This window comes from Labrus bergylta, chromosome 1 (assembly GCF_963930695.1).
Source record: "Labrus bergylta chromosome 1, fLabBer1.1, whole genome shotgun sequence".
Taxonomy (NCBI): domain Eukaryota; kingdom Metazoa; phylum Chordata; class Actinopteri; order Labriformes; family Labridae; genus Labrus; species Labrus bergylta.
This window is the reverse complement of record NC_089195.1, coordinates 22,244,795-22,254,730: the sequence shown is the minus strand read 5'-3', so window position 1 is coordinate 22,254,730 and position 9,936 is coordinate 22,244,795. Positions and strand designations below refer to the sequence as shown.

Below are 9,936 nucleotides of genomic sequence, written 5' to 3'. Positions count from 1 at the left end.
AACGAAACCTTCTTTTCTGGAAGACGTTCAATAGATTCAAATGAACCTTTTCTGCTTCTTACTGGCGCCAACATTTCAAAAGAACCCAAAACAGCTTCCTGATACCTAAAACTACATTTCCCAGGATGCTGCAGAAAAAGGGCTTTACCAGCTTAGGGACGTGCCCACCGGGGTGTGGCCCACACACACACGCACACACACACACACACACACAAACGCACACACGCACCCGCTATCCAGAGAGTATTTCCGAGTGGGTTTTCTGCTGCTCGTCCTTCTTTTCTTCCTGCTTTCTCCCTCTGCCGGGTCTGCTTACCGAGCTCCATCGGACAGCTGCTTGTCTGCGGTAAGTGTCCATTTACTTTATTACATCCGCCAGGTGAGGAAGGACAGACGGGGTTCTACCTGAGGACGAAAAGGAGACAAAGTGTGCGAGGCTACACAAAGGTTTGATAGCTACCGCTAAAGCTAGACAGGGGTCAGATAGAGAACTACACAGAATACTTTTATTGCAGATAGCCTAAAACATCTAAAACATCTAACCCCTATACATCTAAAACATCTACAACATCTAACCCTTATACATCTAAAACATCTGGTCTTGCTGTTTTTCTCTCCTCAACAGACTTTGTTCCCATCGCTGAAAAACCTCCGAGACTGTCAAAATGGTGAGTAAGCCTGCACATTGTTTCGCAATACTTTTTTTTTTTTTCTCCCCCAAGCTGTCAACACAAAGAAGCTCGTCGACAAAACTTTATTGCCTATCAGAGTATATTATATCAAACCCATGGCTAAAAAGTAATGGTCGATGAAGTCCGTTATTTATGCAAATGCATGAGTCACAAATACCATCTGAGCTGAAAGACAACGCCCACATTTTTCCTATTATAAAGTCAAACATTGAACGTAGATGTAAAAAAAAAAAAAAGTTAAGACTACCAAAAAGCAAGCTCACTATTCTTTCAATGTTGTTCAAATTGTAGGGACTGTTTAGACGTATCGTTAAAAGCAAAATATTTTCCGTAGCAGATCATCTGAAGATTGAAGATACTGAAAAGTGTTTACACACAGTTCAATAAGCAGCTCGTTTCTATAGTCAGGTAAACTTCAAAATAGTAATCTTCAAATGGACACTTTAACTAAAGTTACTTTAAGTTTATTTGCTGTGTACATTTGTTTGTGTTCGCTTGTGGAGTTGAAGAGGTTTCATTTGGGGAAGTTTAGTGTATGAGTCATGTGGGCTCTGGTCCATTCGGGTGGGTCTCTCCTCCTTCTATGTGTATGTGTGTGTATGTGTGTGTGTGTGTGTGTGTGTGTGTTTTATACTCGTATGTCTAGCCTGGAGTTTAAAGCGGCCCTCCCTCTCTTAAAGGGGAATCCGTTCTGTTCCTCTTTGTCAGGGTGGAGCCATAAAACATGTTTTTACATCATATTTATGATGATAAGTTTATTGTGAGGATATAAACTTAAAGTCTTTTTTTTTTTAGTAATAACTGTTTTAGGTCTTCCTTTGATACACGTCTAGTTTGAGGAAGGTGTTTTTTTTTAGTTTAAGCAGTTAAAAGATTTAAACAGAAATAAGTCGATCGTACCAACGAGAAAAGGACGGTGTCTGTTTTTTTTCAAAGCCTTAAAAAAAAAACGATTCCTCTGTCATTGACTGCAAAGTTGTGTAAAACATTATTAAATACACGTGAAGCCACACCCTCGTATTGAATGATGGAAACCGCACTTAATTTGAAGTCAATCCAAGATACTCTCTATCATCCAATCATGTCATGTCATGTCTTCAATCCAAGTTTAAAGATGATTGTATTAAGTTTAGTTAATGAGCATTTGTCAGCAGTTTTGTCCAGATTCTTAGAAATACTGATGTTGACAGAACAAGCACCCTTGCTGTCCCAGGAAAATTCTAAACACTGAGTTGTGTTTCTGGTGATTGTGATGTTTCCTAAGTTACAATTATTGATTAGCCATCTTTTTTTTATTTTTTTTATTTTTTAAAGATTTATTTCTGGGCATCTTGTGCCTTTATGTAGATAGCATAGTGGACAGCGTAGGAAACCTGGGAGAAAAAGAGTAAAGACATGTGGGGAAAAGAGCCGCAGGTTGGATTCAAACCCAGGCTGCATGCTTGGAAAACTACAGCGTCAATAACTGTCAGACTATCTGCACAACTGGCCATCCTTTTTTTTTTTTTTTTAATCCATTTAAAATGAGCTGAACCGGAGTGCTGATGGCACAGTGGTTAGTGCGCCAGTCCCCCAGGCAGGCGGCCCAGGTTCGAATCCGAACTGTGGCTCCTTTCCACCTCGTCATTCCCCACTCTCTGCTCCACCCAACTGAGCTGTGTTGTATATTCCTGTCATAACATTTTAAAATCGTCCTCTTAGTTTTTCATTACCTTCACTGTTTTACTGAACAGAACAAATGTAATTGACTTACTTGAGGTGGTATACATAGGAGTTGTTAGTCACAGAATAACTATGATTCATGTGCAGTTTACATCACATATGCATAATTGTCTGAATTTCAAACTCTTTGTCATTTACGTTTGTATCCCATTTAGTCCACTATTCTCTTATGTCATTCTGTAGTAACAGAGCATGGTGTATATGATGTTTATATTATCTGTTCTTGGGGGCGGGTAATAGTTCAGTTAGCAGTAAAACACATTATGAGAGAACATGAAAGGGAACTTCTTTTACAACTGTGACGATCGATTATGTGGCGCTCCATTGTTACAAACGCAAAGATAAGACCTGTGTGGTGCCACTGTCCGTACTCTCTGAAGCACAGATAGCAGCTGTGACAGTCTCTGTTTACATATGGCGGGTCAACATACCTTCATCACAAACCCTCCGCCTCAGGTCATGTCTGAACTCGCTCCATAGTACCAAACTTATCACTCGCTATATGAACTAAACCTGATCCTAACATTCCAGAGGACATTCTGCATTGTGTTGAGTTGTTGTCTCAATACCGTCCTGTTCTAACAGCCATTTGCAATCTGATTAGATTGTGTGTTTAGCTTGTGGTGCTGAGTGTGTTTATGAAAATGAAGAACTCGTGGACATTTTGGCTTTCCTTTCTGTGGAAAGACAGAATCCTGGTTGTCCCAGTTGTTCGGACAGCCCACTTTTTCTCTGCCAGTTTTTCAGAGTCAGGATTCCTGAGACATTCCCCTGGTTTACCACTTTAAACATCTCTCTCCTTGAAATTAGAAGCAAACACTTGGCTATTTCATTGTAAAGTGTCACAGTTTTAGTGAGTGTCCAGTCTTTTACATTCTTCCAGCCTTCAGTGAGCTAAAGTCTGTAGTTCTGAAATACTTTTCAGGATAATAACTACACTGAAGTGCGTTTTCATTTTCCTTTATACGTCATATTTCAACAGCTTAAGTAACGTGAGACTTAGGTGGCAGTTAGAAGGTTAAGAAATGATGTGGGAACATGTTATGAAACAGGACTGCATGAACTGAGTGGTTTTAATGTGAGAGCTTGTGTCCACATCTGCATGTGTTTCCTGCAGCTGCAAGTCATTATAAGTTCATGCATCTGAAAGGATTGAAAGTATTTGATGAGTGTCTGCACAGCAAACATCCCTGACACAGTGTTTTATATCCATTTAAGCATCTTTGTAGAGATAAAAAAAAAAAAAAATGTTCTGCTTTGATATAAAGAGGCTAAGTCTTTGATGATTATTTCTACAAGATATCTGAGATTATACATACATGTGTGTGTATGATTTAGTTTGAAGAAACCATAAACAGCAGAACTGTTCTCCTCTTCTAAAGTACTTTCTAGTAGTGGGACAAATTCAACACGCGTAAATAATGTTTTCTAAATTATAATAACATCCACAGAGTGACTTCTTCTTATGTTACTGCTAACGAGTACAGGATCAACAGTCAGCCAAAAAGAAAACATTTAACATCAGAGGACAATTAGACGTGTAAAAAAAGGAGGACATAGTAATGTCTCAGAGTCTCATGAAAAGTGTTACTAAAAAATTTTAAAAGATATTTTCAATAAAAGACAGAGAAACTGTGGTGATGTTCTGTGCAATAGATTTTTTTTATATATATATATTTTAGTCAAAGTAATTGGTTATTTTTTTTCTTTAGTTAGACGGACAGACCACTGTCTGGTTATGCTTATAAAGGTTTTCTTTTAATATATTTATAAGTTAATGTGATAGGATACACTTTTAATAAACATAGAATATAGTATTTTAAGAGCAAAATTGATAAGTGTGCACTTGTGAGTGTATATAGTATTAGGTTCTTCTATATTTGGTAGTATGGGTTCTGTGTAATATTTTGACCTTTTATTTTCCTTTTTTTTTTTTTTTTAATAGAACTTTGAAATGCATTTCAAATGACAGTAACGTGGTCAATGTTTCAGGAGAAGTACAAGTTGCCATACTAAAAAAAAAATACTTTCTTGAAAGAAAAGGTGGATGTTAGGTAACTTACTCCTTAATAACCCTCGTCTCTCTACCTGTCCTATGTTGCAGGCCAGCAGAGGAACTGTGAAACCCAGTTTAAACTTCAATGCCACCTCAGATGCTGAGATGCTCTACAAAGCCATGAAGGGCATCGGTAAGATATTTGTGTGTACTATGAACGTTACCTGTCAGCACAGTGTAATGTGATATGTTAAAGCCATGTCAGTCAGTACTACAATCCTAACAAACCAATGAGAGAGTGTTTTACTGGGAGTTCCTACCTGATAAATTAGCGTCATAGCAGCGCTGTCTGTTTGAAGCTCCACCCAGACAGCCGTGAGTCATAGAACCACGAGGAGCGATGCAACTTGAGTCACTCATGTGCTGACCTCATTTGAAGGCTGTAATTATGTGGTTAAAAAAAAAGTTTGATCAACAGTGCAAGTAGACAGAGCAAGCTGACAAACTCGTCCCGCTTGGTTCCGTAATCATGCTGCTTGTTGCCATAGGGACCGACGAGGACGCCATCTTGCAGCTGTTGACGGCGCGCAGCAATGCTCAGAGGCAGGACATCAAGACGGCCTACAAGACTCTGTTTGGAAAGGTTGGATTACCTTTGGCAGCTGTTTAACACATGATCAGACATAAACAAACGAGCTCTGACTTTTTGTAAAGGCCTCAGTATTCTTCAAAAACCAACTGCTGTTTGAACCTGTGAAGAACTGGCACAATGCACCTTTTTCCCTTATACCAGGGAAACAAAACAGAAAAAAATCTACCAATTTTGATATGAACTACTGAGATATATTGAGCCAAAAAGGATTGCTATAATAATTAAATAAGTTCTTCATATTAGGACAACACACCTGCTGGAGTAGGTCATCAGTACTCCACACATTACCTTAAACTGAGGCTTGCCTTAACTAAGTAAGCTTAAACTTGATTTTGTTAATGAAAGGGGAAAACATTAAACCTCAGCTAGCAGCCATTTATTCAAGCTCAAGTGTACTGTGCATGAAAGCTAAGCTGAGTTCAACTAAAATAAGCTAACTAACAAGCTGGCTCCAGCTTCATATGTACTGTACAGACGTAATAATAATAATAACTTTATTTATATAGCATCTTTTAAAAACACAGGTTTACGAAGTGCTTTGACAAACAGCAAAAACAAGAACAAAGCAAACTAAACCAAACACAGAAGAACATTAACAACAGCAAGAATATAACAGATGCGAAATACAAAAAATAATTCAACAGAAAAGAACCCAAAGTGCACGATACCGAACAGACATATATAACCCGACCAACACATAGAGGTTGTTTGGTCTTAAGAATATTCTCAAAAGGTTTGGTACGCTCTTTCAGTTGAACAAGGGACTTAGTCACCAAGTTATACAGCTCTATTTGTAACGAAAACCTTGATAGCACAAGCCATACATACTTTACTACCTTTGCACAATCATACTGAGGCCTATAAACCCAGCGACCTCGTGCACAGCTTCACAACTCCCCACATGACACGGTCAAATTAAGTACCTTGCCTTACAAATCATTGGCAGAAAATCTGAATATGTGACATGACAAGATCACACAAACCATGGAGAAATAATCCAGCCGCATACCACAACAGTAAATTCCCTGATTAGTTTTGAAACTTCACAGTCACAAACAGGATTTACATAAAGTACATAATGTTTTTTTTTCTTGACAGGATCTGATAGATAACCTGAAGGGGGAGCTGGGTGGAAAATTTGAGACACTGATTGTGGGTCTGATGACTCCACCCATTGCTTATGATGTGACCTCACTCCGCAATGCCATCAAGGTATGAACCGCCGCTGACAGATATAGGATGTTATAAGATGTTAAGGACTCCCATGGACTGAAGATTTCAAGTTTATATATGTACACTTATTAGCTGTCAAGAAAGCTTATTTCCTCTCACATTTCCCCCTTTGACCTGTAGGGGGCAGGAACAGATGAGAAGGTTCTGGTGGAGATCCTAGCCTCCAGAACACCTGAGCAGGTGAAGGAAATCATCAGTGCTTACAGACAAGGTAAAAACACACACACACACACACTTAAACATACACCCCTGTAAATGCCAGTGATTCAATTAAACACTGTATTTAATATTTAGTGGCGCCTATAAACATATAAGTGCATGCAAATGAGCAACATGTGTAACATGCACAATAAACTTAGGCTTCAAGTCATTGAATTTAGTCATATGAATAAAGGTTATTATTATTATTAACATTGTTATAAAATGTGGGGGCTTTCTTCTCCACCGGATTTGATTGAATTTTAGTGTCAAACTTTAATGGTCATGCTGACACATGCTAACTCCTTAAATGCTTATTTTCTCATTTATGTCCGTACACAATCAAAGTATTTCTTGTTCAGAAACAAATCTTAAAATTGTGCTTTTAAAATATTTTTAGTGACTGACTGAGGAAGAAAACACCATGTTGGATAAAAATCACTTTACTTGATGCAGTGCAGAAGTTATAGAAAAGAATAACACTTTTTTTAATGTTATTTAGAGTATGACGACAACCTGGAAGAGGACGTATCAGGAGACACTTCTGGTCACTTCAAGAGACTTCTAGTTATTCTGCTTCAGGTAAAACGCCTCTCCTTTCCTCTGCCTTCTCTTTATTTTCTCTCCTTATGTAATTTCCTCTTCTCTGTCCTTATCTCCTCTTCTGTCTAATGGAAATGTCTTGTCTCTCCTCAGGCGAACAAGCAGACGGGGATCCAGAATGGGAACATCGAGAGCGATGCTCAGGTGAGTCAGCTGTTCAGCAGTAAATGTTTCTGCTCCTCACCATCAATGGTGTCTTTGTGTTTCTGTCTGAAATGTGTGACTGTCACGTGTTTGTGGTGAGGAGCTAAATTCTGTTAATTTGGAATGGTGTTATGATGCCATCTAGTGGAGGGAGTGGGTAACATGATTCCTTAAAAAGGCGGGTTTAAAAAAAAAAGGCAAAGCAATACTGCGAGTGAAGTATGGTTTGCACTACTTTTCATAAGCTCTCTCTGAAAGTTTGCTAAATATCTTCTGATTTAGAATAAAGTATTCCTTAGAGAGAAACTGTCTCATTATAATCTGTAACAATTATTGGAACATTCCTGATTAAATAAGATGCAAGCAGAATTTGATCATCTTATCAAGTGGAATAAAGTTATTATTTTATCAAATCTTATACAACCAGATAACGATCTGTTTAAACGGCAGTGATACAAAGTAATGAAAGATTCATATGATTTGTTTCATATTGTACCTATATTTACAATATAGTACTTGTGAAAATTACAATTCACCTTGACATGTAAAATAGTTAGAGATCCCCCCCCCCTCAGTTTGTTTTCCATGTTTGATGTGAACCTTGTGTTTCTGTTGTTTCAGGCCCTCTTCAAGGCCGGGGAGGAGAAGTTTGGCACAGACGAACAATCGTTTGTCACCATTCTTGGAAACCGGAGTGCAGAACATCTCAGGAAAGGTTTGTCTTTGAAATAAAAAAAAGATTGTCAGAAACTTCTTTCCAGTTTCACTAGATGGCCAGACTCATTCTGAACGTGTGTTTTGCCAGTATTTGACGCCTACATGAAGATGTCTGGATACGAGATGGAGGAGAGCATCAAGAGGGAAACCTCTGGAGGCCTGAGAGATCTGCTTCTCGCCGTTGGTACGAAACTCCTCTGGACTTGTTCTGTCATCAGCCTCTCAGGAGGTTTTGACATTTAATGTTTTATGATGGCACATTTTTAATTGTCACCTGTTATTTCTCGATCTTTACAGTGAAGTGTGCCAGGAGCGTTCCAGCCTATTTCGCTGAGACCCTCTACTATGCAATGAAGGTAAGAAAACAAAGATGTCTAAGACGGCCAAATCCATTTGAAATAATCATGTATTTAACCAATGCATAATGTCTGTGTATAACGTAATAAGGTCTGCATATTACGAAACAGTAATACTAAGTACAAAATCTCACATCACTTTTGAGGCTTTCAGCTGACGGCTAGAAATAACCCCCCTTATTCAAAGTGACTGCACCCTAATTTATGAACTATTTTAGGTCTGAATAAAATGCTGTTTCACACAAGCTTTATCCCCTTACAGTCATCACAAAAAGCTGTAGAGATCAGCACCTTTCTTAGATGGCTGTAAACATGTTTATTTTGCCTTAAGTCCTTCATTTTAATAAGGGTAGCTTTAAGTAGTATTTGCCTGCTTTTGGAGCCAGACTCTTGTGGCCAATTAAGGAACAGCAGGTTTTTGCATTTTCTAGCCAGAGGTAGTACAGTATTACATACAGTATGAATATTAATGTGGTTCCATTATTGCTGAATGTACAAACTTAATAACATATAAGGGTGATATGACTTCAGTGTTTCGTGAGTGTGGTAAAAGTCAAAATCTGTTTTATATTTAGAGATATGTTCAACCTTTCCACAAGCCTTGTTTCTTAGATAATTACGTATTGGCAAAGTTATAACGCATATTTATGTTGGACGTTTATCTCACCAACATCAGGGTGCTGGAACTGATGACAACACCCTGATCAGAGTGATGGTGTCTCGCAGCGAGGTGGACTTGTTGGATATCAGAACTGAGTTCAGGAGGATGTTTGCCTGCTCTCTGTTATCCATGATCAAGGTACACACATACCAGCACACAACAATCCCCTGCATTCTACACACAAAACAGTGATTTATGTAATTTACCATAAACCTGTGAAGCCTTTTCCCCTTTCTTGAATCCTTTGTTTGTTTTGTGTTACAGGGAGATACCGGGGGTGACTACAGAAAGGCTTTAGTGTTGCTCTGTGGTGGAGATGATGCATAAACATGGTGACAAGCATTTCAACAAGCAACACACCTGAAGTGCCTCTTCTATAAAACTCTCTTGTTTGACAGAGACGGCCTCATCAGGGCTTTTTAAACTTTGACCCCAAATATTGTCTTTGAAAGGTAGCTAACATTTTGTTCATGATCACATTATTGCAGCTTTTTGCTGACTAATAACTTCCAATATTTCTCATATTATATCATTTATGTACAATGCTAAAGTATCCGAACCCAGATCTTTTGTTTGCACTTTGCATGGCAGAAACAATACATGCAATAATAAACATTCCAGAAGATGAAATCATTTTTTTCATTTCTCAACTGTGTCTCAGTACCTGTCTTTGACTACCTGTCAGTATCTGTGCAACATGCACTGGCTACATAGAGCCACTAGAGGGAGATAGAGCAGCTTTAATAGGAGTTCAGTTGTAGAGTCCAGTGATGTATCTTAAATGCACTTTCAAATCATGTCTTAATTTTTTGCAATCAAAGAAAGAAAAAACAAAGCGGTTTTGGTTTCTTTAAAGAGTCAGGTAACCAAAATTAAAATAAACTATTTAAAAGACACTTCGCTTAAGAATAAGTATAGAGACATGATATTATACTGTAAATTAATTTTTTAATTTAGAGAGC

The 9,936-nt window shown here is 38.2% G+C and overlaps 1 protein-coding gene across 2 annotated transcripts; it reads left to right on the top strand.

The window, feature by feature from the left end:
• The first annotated feature begins 205 nt into the window (after positions 1-205).
• On the top strand, positions 206-9,604 carry anxa5b (annexin A5b). Of its 2 annotated transcripts, XM_020653413.3 has the most exons (13): positions 206-346; positions 626-668; positions 4,519-4,603; positions 4,959-5,053; positions 6,161-6,274; positions 6,416-6,506; positions 6,996-7,075; positions 7,190-7,240; positions 7,862-7,955; positions 8,046-8,141; positions 8,255-8,313; positions 8,990-9,112; positions 9,239-9,604. In XM_020653413.3, the coding sequence occupies exons 2-13, from the start codon at positions 666-668 to the stop codon at positions 9,299-9,301; spliced, it is 954 nt and encodes a 317-aa protein (XP_020509069.1). In that variant the 5' UTR covers positions 206-346; positions 626-665; the 3' UTR covers positions 9,302-9,604. The 2 variants fall into 2 exon arrangements, with proteins under 2 accessions (XP_020509069.1, XP_020509068.1); XM_020653412.3 differs by lacking the exons at positions 206-346; positions 626-668 and having other exon boundaries at positions 4,495-4,603.
• The last annotated feature ends 332 nt before the right edge of the window (positions 9,605-9,936 follow it).